We start from the raw sequence: 17,263 nt of genomic DNA on the forward strand, positions 1-17,263 counted from the left end.
TAGTGAGGTTTAATGCGCAGATAAGACATGACAAGTAAATTCGTATAAATGATGGATTTACGAGGAAATATTTGTATACGTGAAGTTTTGGATTATGCAAACTTTGGTTTGATCTTCAAATTCTCTTGTTGTATTTGTAATTGTTATTACAAGGTTTATAATCAATGTCATTTAGGTCATTTTATAAAATTGGAATTTGAAAAGTACGAATCTCATTTTTAGATCAGGCTTAATATCATGATCTAAACTAAACAAAATAATTTTTACATTATCTAAAAATAACCGCTTGGTTACGTAATAAGATTGAATTTTACTACTATCACAACTCATTATTATAAAATGTATATTTATATTTCCGAACAGGAATATGATGTCGAAGACAAGTGCTAGATATTTTTGTGGGTGTATGTGATTGGGCTCATTACAGTAAAATGCAGCTCAAAACAATTTGGATAAAGTCTGAACATAAGTGGTCTATAAAGCCCAATAAATTATATGTAACTTAAACTAATTGTCATTTTGGGAATGTATAGTGGAAGTAAGGCCCTATAATATTTTTAGGATATGAGCATGTGTTTATTTTTGTGTTTTGTGATTATGCACATTAGCTCTTTCATTAATTTATAGTACTGCATACTAATTTTTTTATCGGTATATTTTTAAGTTTTTCACTCTTGAAACTTATCGGTTGACAAAAATTTAGAGTAAATGTCAAAATTGGTCCTGAATATATAATCATTTTACATTTTTGGTCCTAAACATTATCTCCATTTTATATTTTTGGTCATAAATATTATTTTTTGGATTTTGTGGTCCTAAACATATGAAAATTTGATCATTTACATTTGCATTAAAAACTAACTGTGAATGGATTTAAATTCGATTTTGACCAAATTTAAGTTTTAATTATATTTTTTATTTCTTAATTAAAAACCCTAACTACTATTAAAAATATTCTTTTAAATATAATTAGAAATTACGATTAGGTCCGACTGCTTAGAATTTTTATCTCGAATTCGGCGGCGACGGAGCCTATTGATGCAGACGTGATCACGTGTGAAGAAGCCAAGATTGAAGATCGTGATTGGATGGCGGCGTTGAAGAAGTCGGTGAAGATGCTTCATTTCGGGGGGCGGGAAGAGAAGGAGGCGGCGGCGAGGGAGATGAAGATGTGAGTCGGCGGAGGACCATGGCGGAGTTTGGCGTAATTCCACCACTGGTTGCTATGGTTGGATCGGAGGTGGCGGCGGCGCAGCAAAGATTGGCTGTGCAAGTGCTTATTGAACTCTCCAATGCCTCTTTCACGTGAGTTTTTAATTTTAATTAATTTGTTTCAGTTTAATTTGAAATTGGAGTTTTGAGGTCTTGGTTGATTTGATTATAAAGATTATTCATTTTCAGTCGCATCACTTTGAAAATTATTGTTGTTTATTTTAGTTTTGTCAACTGGAGTAGACGAATTAAATGGGATTGAGTAAATACTGTCCTCTAATCAAATAGTCCTCTTATTTCTAATTATATTTAAAAATAATATTTTTAATAATAGTTAGGATTTTTAATTAAGGAATAAAAAAAAATTAAATTTGGTTAAAATCGGGTTTAAATCCGTTGATCGGTAGTTTTTAACAGAAATGTTAACAGATGACCAAAATGATCAAATTTTCATATGTTTAGGACCACAAAATCTAAAAGATAACGTTTATGACCAAAAATGTAAAATGACCATATATCCAGGACCAATTTTGACCTTTACTCTTTAAACTGCATAAACTGCAATAACAATCAGAACCAATAATTGAATAATCCTAGTAGCATAAAACTTAAAAAGAAATTTTAAGTTTTATATTGTTAATTTTTTTAATTATTTAATTGAATTTACAATTTATATAAATATATCATTTGAAAAAATAATAGTGACTTATTAGTACGACGGAATAATACTACTACAAGTTTGTAGGACTCCCTTTGTCTAATAAAGATAGTCTCGTTATGCTATTTTAGAGTGTCCATAAAAAATATTTTTATTTTAAAAAATAAATTTTTTTTCATTTAATTCACTTTTACTCTTTCTCATACTTTATAAACTTTTTTTTTTCTTCACATTTCTTTTATTGTACTACTAATTTATCATTAAATTTGTTATTATTTTTTTGGACGAAATAAGTAAAAAAATTTGTGGCGAACTATCTTGTTGTGGTAAAACTAAAAATGCTAACGCTCTGACTCAAAAAATTTGTTAATGCGTTATAAATTATCTTACCAAACATAATCATTGTCATTAAATTTTGCCGATGTAAAACCTCCAAGTCTCCAATTTTGTTCTACATATGTTGAATAAATAGAAAGATTCATCAATATCTAAATAGTCAAAGCTGAGGCTCGGTGGAGAGAACAAAAATACCGACGTTATGGATGAGGTCTTTGGGCCTAGACAGCGTTATCGTGTCGTCATCAACGACTTCTCGAACATTCCAACGCGATTCTTATCCTGCAAGAAATCTATGATTTCCATTAATCGTAGCCGTTGCCTATTCAACACGTGAATGAATTTCCTCCACACGATCGTTACATATCCCCTGCGTGGCAATACGCGTAATAATGTCAAACATAAGACCCCTTTCCGTCATTTCGGTCCAGATTTGGGCTTATAAAAACGGCCGCTTCGGCTTATTCCCTGCTTACACCAAACGCATTGTTTTACTTTTACCATTACACTTGAGAAAGAATTTAGAGAGAAAATGGCTTCCATTGAAGAGGGACAGGTGATTGGCTGCCACTCCGTCGACGAGTGGAAGGACCTTTTCCAGAAGGGCGCCGACTCCAAGAAACTGGTAACTATTCTCTGTTCCTTTGTTTAATTTCTTGTTCTATGCTTCTTTATTGTTCATGTTTATAGGGTTACAACAATGTGCGATTTCCTAATTTTATTTGGTGTAGTCATGGTTTGTGTGGTTAAATGTTAATAAATCACCCTGAATTGCTTTATCTGCTTGCTACTTCGCATTTTAGAATTCGTTCTAATGTGTAGATGAATCTTATTGCGTTTGAAAGAAAGACACTTGTTGTCTAGTAAAGAACAGATTTTTATCATTATTAGCTAATTCATGTCAATACTTTGGACCACGGAGGTGTTTGCTATTAGGGACTGATCAATAGCCTTACCATGATTTTCGATTAGTGTGTGTGATTGAATGTGATTGATCACTTTGATTACTACAGTCTTCTTAGTTCGAATTGGACATAATGTGAAACCTTGTGTGTGGCTTAAGTTTGTTGAGGTGATCAATTATATTTGTGTGATTAGGTGGTGGTGGATTTCACGGCTTCATGGTGCGGGCCGTGTCGCTTCATTGCTCCGATTCTGGCGGAGATAGCCAAGAAGACGCCCCATGTTATATTCTTGAAGGTGGATGTTGATGAGCTGAAGGTATGTAGTTGTAACTCCCTTGTGTGTTGTGGCTAGTGAGATGATGAGTCGGGATTGGATCTTAAGTTTGTTACATTGGATGCAGAGTGTGTCTCAGGAGCACAACATCGAGGCGATGCCATCGTTTTTGTTCTTCAAGGAGGGGAAGGAGATTGACAGGGTTGTGGGTGCTAGGAAGGAGGATCTTGCAGCTAAGATTGCCCAACATGGTGCTCCTCTTACTGCCTCTGCTTGATCACCATCATTGTATCTAGTTTTATGTTGTTGCGCTCAAAGCTTGTAATAATTGACTCTTGCGTGTGTCATGGATGTATGCTCTGTTTTTTATGAATCTTTCATGATAATGTAACAGACTATCTTGTCTTTGATGGGTGTGTGCTCTGTTTTCATATTATGATAATGTAACAAGGTTATCTTATCTTAAGATGCACTACTATTTATTCCTTCTCAGTTATGTGTTGATTTGCTGGAAATATTGCTGTTTGTGTCCGATGGAAGTAGGTAGGAAGTTATTGAATTGCATTTAGTACATTACATTATTGAAAGTAGGGGCGAGGTGTTTGCTAAAGTCAAACCTAATTTCTGATTTTTTCTTACAAACCTGAACCCATCGAAGTGCTTGAAAATTTTGAATATATGTATCGCGAATTAGTATATTTTTAACATAATCAGAAATAAGTTGGAAGTAGAAATTTAGAATGCAATTTCAGCTCAGACTTGGTCACTATTATTCTTCTCATGTCAGAATTTTGAAATTCTTACTTAAGACATGTTGTATTTTAAAACGAGGGCAGTCATATGACAGTTGCTTATAAGAAGATTTCAACGTATTAGTAATACTGTTATAATGAAAATGTAATTCTCTCCTTTTCCTATGAAAACGTGACATGAAAATGAACAAAATTAATGGGTTGGTGTTAAGCTTCATAGTACTAATATTTATGTCATTAACCCGGATCAATTTAATAAGGATATGATTAGGTTTGGATTGGTCCGTACAACTCGTTAATAATTACTTACTGTATTATTTTTCTTATTACTTCATTAGAGTTAATTAGAATTATGTTTATAATATCTCACTTTTTATAATGTCATCTCCATATCTCATTCCATGAATTTATCCCAACCTCCGCAAATTGCGCTACCTCCATTGCCACAGCCATAACCCTGAACCCGACCATGCGACCATCTGCTTCTGTTGGCTCATATCTCCTCCGTAAGCATGATTTATTTCATATCGTTATCGTGTGATTGTCATGTTGTATTGTTATCATGTCATGTCAACACGAATTCATGTGCAAATTAAAAGTTTCTTTGATCATTTATAGTTGTATCTGGGCTTAATTGGTTGGATCATTATATAGTTCACTTAGGCGGCGTTCAGTTGAAGAGATTAGCATGATATAGTTTGGCTGACAACTTTAACGTGTTCAATTGCTAATATTGGAAATTATGTCGGCCCAATACAAATAAAGGCCAGTGGTCCGCCCATCTACATGATATAATTTTCTGCATTGAAATACCGACTATTCATCGGAGCTTCAACCCTCCGACTATTTTATCTCTCTGCATCTCTCTTTTGTTCCCCATTATCTCTCTCCAATATTTATTTAGTCTTATAGAAAGCCCATTTCAACCGATCCAACTATTAATTTATAGTTTAAGCAATCGAACACAGCCTTAATAACAAATCAACATGCACGGACTAATCGGCCCCTGGTTTTTGTACTCCTATCATTTTCCATTAATTATAGTTTTCATTACATTTGGTCAATGGCTAAAAACTCATAATCCCTATTTCTCCAACAAAAACGAAGATGGAAATTGGTAGTTGACTTCACTTTGTAGATACAACTTCAAACGTGGTGATGCCTCGAGCAATGTTTAATGGCAGAAAAATAGGCGCAAGAAGCCTTGTTTGCAGTAAGAGAAAAAATAAATAACTTCAAATTAAATCAACAACTATGCAAAGACTAATGCAAGTGATTGCGGGTCAGATGACTTGATTGGGCCTGCAATTAGTCCAAACCAATGCACTGAAAGCATCTCTTACATTTTGTAAACTACATTGTCAAAAAGAAAATTTTATAGCATAAAACATACTCCTATATAGCTTAGGTTTTTATGTGGTAGGAGTAGTATTTTAATTGGTCGATAAAACCCAATAATCAATCAATATACTATGTGACATTCTATTTACGTGTCATAAATTCAATTTTGTCACGTGCTTATGTAAATATGTTAATTTTAACATAAAATTAACATATTTACATAAGCACGTGACAAAATTGAATTTATGACACGTAAATTAAGTATTGAGAAAGTTTAAGGGTTTTCTCATGAATATTGTTGGTCGTCCGAGGAAGAAGAGAGTTGAGTGGGGGAACTCGCCGGAGGTAGTCAGCGATAGGAATGAGGGAGAAATGAGGTAGCTCGAATGAGCTATCAATCACATTAGGTCAAGAGATCGGGACTCCTCAAAAACCAGATGCGACTTGAGAGAACTAAGTGAGCTTCGTCGGGTCAGAGCCAATATTGGGCTTGGTAGGGCAACAAGTTTGAATTTGGATAATGGGCTCACCAAGGACTTGATGGGTCGCCACTAATTGGGCCAACAATTCTCACATCCATCAATCAAATTTGAAGCATAGAATCGCACAACACCATCATTATCAATAGTAGCTTACCCCTTTTTCACATGGAAAAAGTAAAAAATTTGTAGGGGCATCAACCCCAACGAGTTTCACATGGAATGACTTATTCTTAAATTACTTTATCAACTTCTGCAACCCTTTTTTCATCCATTTGGAAAACTTTCCATTTTTAGCCACCTCTTTAATGATTCACCTTCACCCCCTCTCTCTTTATCATTCATCTCTTCAGAATCTTATCTCCATTTCTTCTCAAGATCTGCAGAGTTTAGTAAGAGAGATATGGCTCGTGGGAAAATCCAGATCAAGAAAATAGAGAACCAAACAAACAGGCAGGTGACCTACTCCAAGAGGAGAAATGGGCTTTTCAAGAAAGCTCATGAGCTCACTGTGCTTTGTGATGCCAAGATTTCCATTATCATGATCTCCAGCACTCAGAAACTTCATGAATACATCAGCCCCACTATCACGTAATCAAATCTCTCCCTCTCTCTCTCTCTGATTTGTCAGATTTGTTAGTAATTTGGTGCTAATCTTGGAGTATGTGTGTGTGTGTTTGTGTTTTAGGACAAAGCAGATTTTTGATGAATACCAGAATATTGTTAGGACTGATCTTTGGAGCTCCCACTACCAGGTTTTAATTCGTTTTAAAACATCGAAATCACGTTTCTTTTTAAAAAAATAAAAAAATCTAGTATACTAACTTTTTATTTTGAAGAAAATGCAAGAGCACTTAAAGAAGCTGAAGGAGACGAACATGAATCTGCGGAAAGACATTAGGTATATATGCAAATTAAACTAGACAATTAATTATTTTCAACTGCTGATTTCATAACCATTTTTCATTATTTTGTTAAAGGCAAAGGAGTGGAGAGAGCTTGAACGATCTGGGGTACGAGCAGGTGGTTTGTCTCATTGAAGATATCGACAACTCTTTGGCCTTCATTCGCGAAAGAAAGGTCTTTAATTCTGTCTATCTACCCTTTTATCTGTCTTCTTAAAAACAATAAATTTCTAGGGTTTCCCTTTTCTTTTCTTCAAAATTAAGCATGTGTCATTTATTTGATGGATAAAGCATATCATATCATAGTGACTTTAGATATGTCGTTAATTTTTAAAGTGAAAAGAAAAGCTATCTTGTTGTCCGCCATAATATGGTCAAATAGCACTACTCATTTTGTAAATGAATATCGAATACATTTAGAAAAGAATATTCCCAATGTGATTGGAATAGAATTTAGCGAAATGAATTTTGATCAGTAATTATAGAAATTTGGGATATTATCAGTTTATTCTTATTTTGGAACTTTATATATTATATTCTTCATTTTCCACTAACTAACATTGATTGGATTCAGTATTTGGATATTGATATGTTTGTCATGAACTGAGTTATTTATGAGTATTCAGTATCTTAGTTATGGGTAACTAAAATGAGTTTGTTCTTCCTTTGTTAATTTACACTTTTATTTAGCAATTAAGCTACACTATATTAAATCTCTTAACCATAACAGTATAAAGCCCTCAGCAACAAGATCGAAAACACCAAGAAAAAGGTAATTTTAATTTGCTGAAGTCTTTCAATTTTCCTGATCTTTCTATGCATTTGATTTGATAATCCATTTCTTCTGCCATTTCATTAATTTCATCCTTATTTTGCAGCTAAGGAATGTTGAGGATATACATAAGAGCCTTGTGTTTGGATTTGTAAGGGTTTTTTGTTTCTAAGTATATCTACATGCATATGTAAGTATTAAGTTCTATTTGTGTGAGATTCGAACCCATGATCTCTAATTTTGGTATAGGATGTGCGACATGATGATCCACAATATGGCCTAGTTGAAAATGAAAGTGACTACAACTCTATGTTGGGGTTTCGACATGGCGGGCCAAGGATCATCGCCCTTCACATGCCACCGCCTGATCACCACCACCACCCTAGCCATCACAGTGGAACAGGAGCCTCGGACCTCACTACATTCGCTTTACTTGAGTAAATGTTCTCCAATATATGTAATGTTTTTTTTTATATTGAATATGAATGTTACAGGTAATGTGAGAGAAGAAGCAAGAAAGAATGAAAAGATACATTTGTTTGACTATTTTGGGCATCTTTATTATCTTTATTTTTTGTATGACTATTGTAGATTTCAGTCTTCCAGAGCTATGTATGAGAAAGTATGATATTGTAATTTGTGTCCAACTTTTTGGTAGAATCTTGTAAGTCGATCTTTACGGGATTGATTTGACGTTTCTACTCTAGCCTTTACTTTAAAATCGACTACACATAAAGGGGCCATTTATCATCGTGCGGGAAAATTTAAATGAGAGCGGTTAAACAAAGTATTCTACAAATAAATGGATCACATTGAGTCATTGACTTGGAACACGAAATGATTGAACTATTGGACTATGGTGAGTAGATTCAAAATGACTTTCTTCTAACATGTAGAAACACCTCAAATTAGTTAGACACGGACAAATTTGATGGAGTTTTGAGAACAGAAAAAATAAAATCTAAGCTAATGCAATGTGATGTAGAAAATATAGAACTTGGATACACTTAGATTGTTGTGTTGTGTGTCCAACTCTATATCTTTCGAGTAATATATTCCCTACATTAGTTAGAAGCCCACGTAATGAAGGCGTAGGCACCGCACCTCTCCAACCGGTGCGACATCTCCCATTTTGTGCCGTTAGACCAAGTTTGTCAGTCAAAAGGGTCGACCACCATATCATATTCTTATTCTAAAAAAAGCAAAGGTTATTATTCCATTAATTTATAGGTTGTTATTCCACTAATATATTTTTATCATTTTTTTTATATTTCTCTTACCTAATCAAAACTTGTGACATTACTATTTTTTAATAAAATGTTAAAAATTGGTGACAAGAAACAAAAGAAAGATTAGGGAATAGCTTTACGAGTCCTATCACACAATTGTCCAAGTACAAAGGCTAATTATTTGAATAAAGCAATAATGAAACGGCTGCGTTTAACTGTTTAAGAAACAGCACCGCTAGGCCTACTGATGCTGCAAGAATTCCTTTTCCAACCTTTAACTCTTCCACTCAAAAATCCTCTTTCAATTTCTCGTGCGCGATGACCTCCGGCTCCGCTTCATCACACAAGGTCACTTTTCTAATTCAATTTTGTTTCGATTTTCGTTTGATTATTCGTGTATGCGCACCTTTCATTTTTTATTTTTTTTGTATTTATTTTGGGATAGAAGTGTTTTTAAGGGATTTTGGGACACAAATATTGATAGATTGTTTGATTGTTTTTTATTTTCTGGAACTGGAAGGCATTGAGCAAGATTGCGTGCAATCGGCTGCAGAAAGAGCTTGTGGAGTGGCAGGTGAATCCGCCCACCGGTTTTAAGCATAAACCTACTGATAATCTCAAGAGGTTTTTATTTTGCTCGATTAACTTATTTTCGCTTTTGATAACAACAAATTAATTGGAAGTTAGATATCTTTGGTGGTGATTGATTGGGTTTTGGCATGATTAGATGGGTAATTGAAGTCCATGGGGCGCCGGAGACACTTTATGCCGGTGAAATTTACCAGCTTCAGGTTGATTTTCCGGAGCATTACCCAATGGAAGCGCCGCAGGTATATGTTGTTGGTAGATTCACTTCCCTTTTCTCTGATTCTTCGAGATAAATGGCAAATTTTGCATCCCTCGACTGTTACTTAAATGGTTCAGGGCTTCAAATTGGGTTTGTGGAATGTGTCAATTTAGTCAATTCATATTGTTCATTGTGTCGGCAGGTTATATTTGTTCCTCCGGCGCCTCTTCATCCTCACATTTATAGTAATGGCCATATATGTTTAGGTTTGTTTCTATTCTGACTCAATTCCACCCCCACTCCTCAAAACTAAGATATTGGTTCAACATTAATATGCTTGATGATTTGTTCATTCTTTATTGTTGAAACCTCTATTTGTGGCTGTTTTCCTCTTTCGGTCTTGCTTCGTGTGCACTCTTTTTTGGCTTTGTTACCTGGTGCAACAAATGTCTTTCTGATTCAATTAGGAAATTGAATTGAAGTTTAAGGGGCAAAAGATCATTTGCTTAGTGGGGTGTAGTAGTAATCTTTCTGTTCAAAAGTATATGGCTTGTGACTAGCATTGGGATCTAGGATCCTAATCCATGTTACTGGAAACTGTTTAGTTTGATATTATTGGGAGAAATGTTTTTACCTTTAGGCATATTAGGCAGTCAAGAATGATTTTTGCTCATTTGATTGATGGATCCTCCAAGCATCGATCATTTCATTTCTTAGTTATTCATGTTACAGGAAAATATTATTTTCCCTTTATCCTTCTTCCTACTTTTCAAGTCACCTTCTTCCTTCTTTCCCATCAATTTCTATCTATTTCCACACTATCAGTATCAGCATTTCCAAAGTTGAAAATATTTACACTGTGTAAAATAATTAAGATCATATTTGATTTTAAAATATAAATGTACTAGGGGTAGAGATGGAGATTGAGGTTGTTCTTATTCGTTTATCAGAAAATTGTACTTGACGTGCAATATTCTTCTTTTTTGTGAATATCCATTGTGCAGACATTCTATACGACTCTTGGTCGCCAGCAATGACTGTAAGTTCAATTTGCATTAGCATTCTATCCATGCTGTCAAGCTCCACCACGAAGGTATGTCCAATATTCAATTATTGACTTTATCTTGGATTTGAAAGTGTTCTCGAACATTGATCTCTTGGGTTTTGTTGTACGCAGCAACGTCCAACTGACAATGACCGCTACGTGAAGAACTGTAAGAATGGTAGATCTCCAAAGGAGACGAGATGGTGGTTCCATGATGATAAAGTATAAGTACATATAAACCTGTAATCAGCCTTAAACCTATATAGGGCTGTAAATGTACCAAGCCGCTCACAAGCTATTTGGAGCTCGGCTCGAAAAAACTAGTTTGAGCTCGTTTAGCATGATACTATTGGCCTCGATAGCTCTTGGCAAGCTTGTAAAGTAATTTAAAAATAAAAATAAAGCTTGTCAAGTTATTCACCTGGAAAATAAAAATTCTTATCACACGCAATTGTAGTTCTAAGTAAATACTTAACCAATGAATGTATAGTGTTATTGTGGATGATATAATTTATTTGTAATAGAAAATAATTAGTACTTTTAATACGTATTAAATGTAAAAAGTTCATATAGGCTTGAATAGGTTCATCAACTTGGGAGGCATGTGAGAAATAAATTTCAGTATTAGCTCAGTGTTAAACTAAACAAGCTTGTACATGGTGTATGTTAGCAAATGTTGGTGTATTGGTCACATGTTGTGTCTTCCTCTCTAAATTCGAGTTTATTTTCATTGAATTTGTAATATTGATGGCATGAGTAGGGATGATGTTGATGCACAGACAAGGAGCAATTCTTAGTTTATTTGAATGAACTGAAGTACTTTTTTTTTCTTCTGGCATCCATTCAAAAAAAACTTCAAGATTAAGTATGCTTAGCTTGTGAACGTTATGAGATGAGTGACCCCATATGATGTTTTTCAGGAAACAAAAGTGTGAGTGAAGACAAAGCACCCTAAAAAGACTTGTGTGCCTATATAATTGACTCTATTGATTTCTCATTTCCCATAGATGATGGGTTAGTGATGTTGTTTCTCAAGTGAATAAGGTTAAAAGTGTTGCATGCCTCATGAATAACGAGACAGTTAAGAAATGTGAGTTGTGGGTGACTTTGTATTTATATTATCTCCATCTTCGAAAAATATAAACTTTTGAATCGGCATGAATTTTAATGCATAATTGGTAAAGTAAGAGATAAGAATTGTTAAAGTTAGAGAGAGGAAAAGTAAAATGGGTAAAATAAGAAAGATGAAAAGAAAAAGTAGAAGTGGTGTTAGTGAATTGTGGGGTTCACGTTCTAAAATAGAAAGATTCAAAAGTTTCTATTTTAATTTTTAAGGGACGTAGATATATATATTAACAACAAAATTTCTCACATCAGCTTTGGTTTGTGATAGAAATCCATGAGTTTCATCCTAAAACCAATTGGTGATAGGAGGAGGGGCTCATGAGATTTATATATTGATTTCAATTCTCTTTGTACACTGATGTGGGATAGTTGTAATATATTTTTTTTAGTTTCAATTGGCAACACTCTACCTCAAACCCTTCAAGGTGAACCTTGGAGGGGTTGGACTTTTTTTCTGATCAATTGGACAACTGGCCCAATTATTTTTCGATCGATTGGACCAATTTTAAGTTCAGATATACTGTTGGATCAGTCATTTTTTCGGTTTCGGCCCATATATACTGCTAGGTCAGTTAAATTTGACCCACAGTCGGCGGACGCTCTGATACCATGATAGAAATCCATAGGTTCCATCATAAAACCAATTGGTGATAGGAGAAGAGGACCATGAGACTTATATATTGATTTCAGTTCTCTTTGTACACCGATATATGATAGTTGTAATATACTGCTATTTTTTTAGTTTCAATTGCCAATAGTTTGTCCGAAAGTTGACATCGTGGGAAGACAATAACGTTGACGGTATTTAAGATCAAGTTTAAATTTTATGAGAAATAATAGATTTTGTGCAAAGTTTATGATATTTCCAACCAATACACCTAAATAAATACTGTCATAACTCATTACTACCTACTTTAGAAGAGGAGACATTTCCAGCGGCCCAGTTTAATAAAGGAGAGATGGCAGATTTATGAAATCATTCAGAAAACTTAGAGCCCAAATTATAGGATTGACCAAGACACCATCATATTCCTCGATTTATAACTTACCAGAGATATCTTTATATATTCAGAAAATATATAGTTTAACATAGTTTTTTTAGGTATCTTGTGCTTTAGTTTTACATAGTGTGTGAATGAAGTAAGAGTCTAATTTTAAATGTGGGGTTAGATGCGGTGAGTTGTGTGGGTCATTCTATAATAATAGGAAAGATAATTCTTTTGTAGATGGATTAAAAAATTTGGTAAATTTTTTTTGGACGGAAAAAATGGTCCTAAATATATGTTTGGGTTGTCCTATTAAAAATAAAATGTTTCCTAAAATAAAAATATCATTATTTTTACTTTTTTTCCTTCATTATATAAAATTTTATGCTGAAAAATAAATGTTTCATATTTAATGGGATGAAGGAAGTAATAACTATGTATTGGATTTATGGAGAAAATTAGATTGAATGAAATAAAATGTACCCGATCCCGATGTCCATATATATAGGCTTCGGAATTTTGGATTGCTAAGTTTAATTGGTGCCTATATCTTGGTAAAAAACAGTATTTCACTCTTATTCTTCGTAAGATACACACCCGGCCCTACATATTATGCACGGTATTTTCCTACATTAGACCATGTACAGTACCATTCAGCAACAAAAAAAGGCAAAATAAAATCTTTACTTATTAAAATGAGGGAACATTTTTTTAAGTCCACGAACTTTGTCAAAGTATCATTTTAGGTTCGTAAACTTTTAAAATATCATTTTAGGTCCATCAACTACGGATTAATATCATTTGAGGTATTTTGAATTTTTTTTGGACAAAAATGCCCTTAAGACCTTCAAAGGTCAATTTGGACAATTCTTTCGCCAATCATCTTGCGTCAGAGATATAGAATCCAACAATTTTTAACGGCAAATTTTTATATTTAAATTCAATTTAGATGTTGATTGATCTCCATTTTGAAATTCATCTCCGTATGACAATCCGAATTAATAGCTATCTAATTTCAAAACAAATAAACTAAATAGAATTCACACATCACCTATAGTAAGTTATTAAAATGCAGTTTAGATTTAAAAAATAAATTAAAGTATCAAGTCTCAATTCACTATCATTAAATAATTAGTCATCTAATAATTGAAAAACTAACACATATTTTTTATGGAAAATTTTAATAATATTTAAATTCAATTTGGATGGTAACTAAATTAAATAGTAGTAAAAAAATTGTTGGACTCTAGGTCTTTGACGTAGGATGAGTAGCGAAAGAATTGTCCAAATTGCCATTTGAAGGCCTTAAGGGCATTTTCGTCCAGAAAAAGTTCAAAATACCTCAAATGATATTAACTTGTAGTTCACGGACCTAAAATGATATTTTCAAAGTTTACGGACCTAAAATGATACTTTGACAAAGTTCGTAGACCTTAAAAGATGTTCCCTAAATATACTAAGAGCACTCCCAATGGGTCGGCGTTAAATCCAGCGAAAAATCGCCGATTATCGCCGGATTATCGCCGGGCGTTGGGGAGAAAGAATTAACGCCAACTCCCGAAAATTCGCCGGATTATCGTCGGATTATCGCCGACCACTGTGGGCGATAATCCGGCGATAAAAATAGTTTTTTTTTTTTTTTTATAATTTCCCCCCCTATAAATACACACCTTCTCTTCATTCTCTCCCCATCCTCATCCCTTTTCTCTCTTCATTCTCTCCTCATCCTCATCCCTTTTCTCTCTTCATTTATTTTCTCTCTCTCCATCTATATTTAATGAATTCTGAATCATCTTCTCATTCTCGGTCCGACGAGGAGATATCTCATTCTTCTTCCGAAGAGGAGGTACCTCCCGCTCCCACCGGATGGGATGTCGCGGGTTTCGCCAACAACCCAGTCAACAACTATATCGCCCGTTTCATACAAAGCGAGCTTGCTCGAATGCAGCAGCCACCCCAACGGCCAATCCGCAGGCGGCGCCGATACATCGACCGCGACCACGCTGGTGGGCACGATCGGCTGTGCGCCGATTATTTTGCTGAGGAACCACGTTATCCGGCAGATGTATTTCGTCGCCGATTCAGAATGCGCCGCTCCCTCTTCCTGCGCATTGTTAATGCGTTGTCCGCGCGTTACCCCGAGTTCCAGCTCCAGCGAGACGCCACAGGGAAGCTCGGTCTATCGCCCCTGCAGAAATGCACTGTTGCCATCCGACAATTGGCATATGGAGGGTCCGCCGACATGTTTGATGAGTATCTGCAATGCGGCGAGACGACTGGCAACGAGTGCCTGAAGAATTTTTGTCAGGGCGTGCGAGAGATATTTGGGGGGCACTACCTTCGCTCACCAGACGCAGCTGACTGCCAGTTTCTGCTGGATTGGCACTGGAGGACCCACGGCTTTCCGGGGATGCTCGGCAGCATCGACTGTATGCACTGGCAGTGGAAGAACTGCCAACCGCGTGGCGAGGCCAGTTCACTACCGGCTACAAAGGTACGCATCCCACCATCATTCTTGAAGCCGTTGCCGACCAACGGCTTTGGATTTGGCATGCTTATTTTGGTATAGCCGGGTCGAACAACGACCTAAATGTTCTCAATTCGTCGCCCCTTTTCAACGAGCGGATCAACGGGTTAGGCCCCTCCATCAAATTCACGGCCAATGGCAATGTGCATAACATGGGGTACTACCTGGCTGACGGCATCTATCCGCAATGGCCCGTGTTTTTGAAGACGATCAGATGCCCAATCGAAGATAGTAGAAAGTATTTTGCCCGAGCGCAAGAGTCTGCGCGCAAGGATGTGGAGAGGGCGTTTGGGGTGCTCCAATCACGATTTGCACTGGTAAAGGGCCCGACGCGCTTTTACTACCAGGGGGATATTGCCGACATCATGTATGCGTGCATCATCATGCATAACATGATCATCGAGGATGAACACGAAGGCGTCCTCAACGTCACCAACGACACCAGTGTTGCATCATCGAGTCACGGTGTCTCAACCGAGTCCGAGTCCGCCCGCCGGGGTGTACCGTACAACGAACATGAACGGTTCAAGGCGTTCATGGACATACACCAAAAGGAGGCCCATCGAGCACTACAACACGATATGATCGAAGAATTGTGGGCAAATAGAAACCGCGCCCACCGCCCTTGAATTTTTTTACTATGAATTTTTTTTTCCGTTCCTGTACTATTTTTTTTTTTAATTTTCGTCGTTGTAATTTTTTACTCGTGTTTAATACAACGAACTTTATTACTATTATTTGTCTTGTCTTATAAATTAGCTAGCTTTATTATATACAAAAATAAAACAATTAAATTAGTAATGATGTAAAAATGAAATGTTGAGTTAGGGAGAAATAAGGGAGAAATCATTGGAGCAGTTGGCTAAAAATTGGCTAAAAACTGGGGATAAATTTTGGTGCTGATGTGGCGCTGATGTGGCAGGAGTTAGGGAAAAATAAGGGAGTTTTTAGCCGGATCATTGGAGTGCTCTAACATGGACATAACAAGCATGCTGATTAATAACAGCATTTAAAAGTTTTGCTTTTATCATCATATAAAGTTCCAAAGTACAATTTCTATTTGTAATTTGTAAGTATGTACACTGAGACAAATAAATGTACGAATTCAAATAGTACAAAATAATGAGGTGTGCACCCAGTTAGATTTATTAATAAATCCTACTTTATGGTTGATATGTAGTACTACTAGATGCTATTAGGAGATATTTTATAGTAGTATGGATATAGATTTAAATTTCTTTTTTGTCCAACAGTGCTGAAGTGTATACCTAAATTTTTTGAAGTGAGAAATAAATGAAAATTATATTTCAACTTCCATTTTCTAATTGTATGTATGTTGGACATATTAATTGAAGACCAAAACTAGATGAAAAACATCATATTTCAATTCTGACTTTTTGTAGAATATGGCAAAGTTTGTAGATGATAATTTAATGTAAAAAGTGTCATGATATTTCATTTCTAACTTATTGAGTATTGTGATAAGTTGTGCATTAATGTGATTGTACGCCACTTGAAATTTGTTGAATGTGTGTGGGCCTTGACTTCATATATTGACGAACAAAGCTACAAAATTAGGGTGTGACAAGTGGAAGTGGTCAAAATAAATCTACAGAAAATTTGAAATGATTACAACAGTGAACCAAGGCAGTCTTGCCCAGAATCTATCATCAATCTCATCACTAAACGGTCCAAACCTACAACTATAGTCTATAGCACTTCATCTTCATCACCACCCTATATATCAATATAAATATACATATTTTTTGCTAAATGTTAATGTTTTTTTTCTACTCAATTGTGATTTTGCAGTGTCCTTTCAACATCTTAATGGATGATATCAACTGCTGATATTAAAACAGCACACAATCAGACAATGTCGAAACTAGTAGAAATTATGAAAAAAAAACAGTTTTGCTTTTCATTTGGC

The 17,263-nt window shown here is 35.3% G+C and overlaps 3 protein-coding genes across 3 annotated transcripts; all 3 read left to right on the forward strand.

Moving 5' to 3' along the window:
* Positions 1–2,672: 2,672 nt before the first annotated feature.
* On the forward strand, positions 2,673–3,845 carry LOC125223050 (thioredoxin H-type 1-like). Its single transcript, XM_048126010.2, has 3 exons — positions 2,673–2,831; positions 3,305–3,427; positions 3,513–3,845. The coding sequence occupies exons 1-3, from the start codon at positions 2,739–2,741 to the stop codon at positions 3,660–3,662; spliced, it is 366 nt and encodes a 121-aa protein (XP_047981967.1). The 5' UTR covers positions 2,673–2,738; the 3' UTR covers positions 3,663–3,845.
* A 2,364-nt stretch (positions 3,846–6,209) lies between these two features.
* LOC148933966 (floral homeotic protein DEFICIENS-like) lies at positions 6,210–8,270 on the forward strand. Its single transcript, XM_089062189.1, has 7 exons — positions 6,210–6,548; positions 6,646–6,712; positions 6,797–6,858; positions 6,938–7,037; positions 7,593–7,634; positions 7,741–7,785; positions 7,884–8,270. Exons 1-7 carry the CDS (start codon positions 6,361–6,363, stop codon positions 8,073–8,075), a joined length of 696 nt encoding a protein of 231 aa, XP_088918315.1. The 5' UTR covers positions 6,210–6,360; the 3' UTR covers positions 8,076–8,270.
* A 788-nt stretch (positions 8,271–9,058) lies between these two features.
* LOC148933967 (putative ubiquitin-conjugating enzyme E2 18) lies at positions 9,059–11,141 on the forward strand. The gene is made up of 6 exons (XM_089069489.1): positions 9,059–9,211; positions 9,384–9,487; positions 9,591–9,693; positions 9,853–9,916; positions 10,655–10,743; positions 10,828–11,141. Exons 1-6 carry the CDS (start codon positions 9,182–9,184, stop codon positions 10,921–10,923), a joined length of 486 nt encoding a protein of 161 aa, XP_088925615.1. The 5' UTR covers positions 9,059–9,181; the 3' UTR covers positions 10,924–11,141.
* The last annotated feature ends 6,122 nt before the right edge of the window (positions 11,142–17,263 follow it).

This window comes from Salvia hispanica, chromosome 1 (assembly GCF_029641045.1).
Source record: "Salvia hispanica isolate PSC_SH4W2 chromosome 1, Shi_PSC_v1, whole genome shotgun sequence".
In the NCBI taxonomy this organism is placed as follows: Eukaryota; Viridiplantae; Streptophyta; class Magnoliopsida; order Lamiales; family Lamiaceae; genus Salvia; species Salvia hispanica.

Excerpts from the sequence above, each read along its gene's own strand:
- LOC125223050 (XM_048126010.2), top strand. The coding sequence starts at position 2,739 with ATGGCTTCCATTGAAGAGGGACAGGTGATTGGCTGCCACTCCGTCGAC. Across the intron at positions 2,832-3,304 it reads GCGCCGACTCCAAGAAACTG|GTGGTGGTGGATTTCACGGC; the intron begins GTAACTATTCTC and ends TTGTGTGATTAG. Across the intron at positions 3,428-3,512 it reads TGGATGTTGATGAGCTGAAG|AGTGTGTCTCAGGAGCACAA; the intron begins GTATGTAGTTGT and ends CATTGGATGCAG.
- LOC148933966 (XM_089062189.1), top strand. The coding sequence starts at position 6,361 with ATGGCTCGTGGGAAAATCCAGATCAAGAAAATAGAGAACCAAACAAAC. Across the intron at positions 6,713-6,796 it reads TTTGGAGCTCCCACTACCAG|AAAATGCAAGAGCACTTAAA; the intron begins GTTTTAATTCGT and ends TTTATTTTGAAG. Across the intron at positions 7,038-7,592 it reads CCTTCATTCGCGAAAGAAAG|TATAAAGCCCTCAGCAACAA; the intron begins GTCTTTAATTCT and ends TAACCATAACAG.
- LOC148933967 (XM_089069489.1), top strand. The coding sequence starts at position 9,182 with ATGACCTCCGGCTCCGCTTCATCACACAAG. Across the intron at positions 9,212-9,383 it reads GCTCCGCTTCATCACACAAG|GCATTGAGCAAGATTGCGTG; the intron begins GTCACTTTTCTA and ends TGGAACTGGAAG. Across the intron at positions 9,488-9,590 it reads CCTACTGATAATCTCAAGAG|ATGGGTAATTGAAGTCCATG; the intron begins GTTTTTATTTTG and ends TGGCATGATTAG.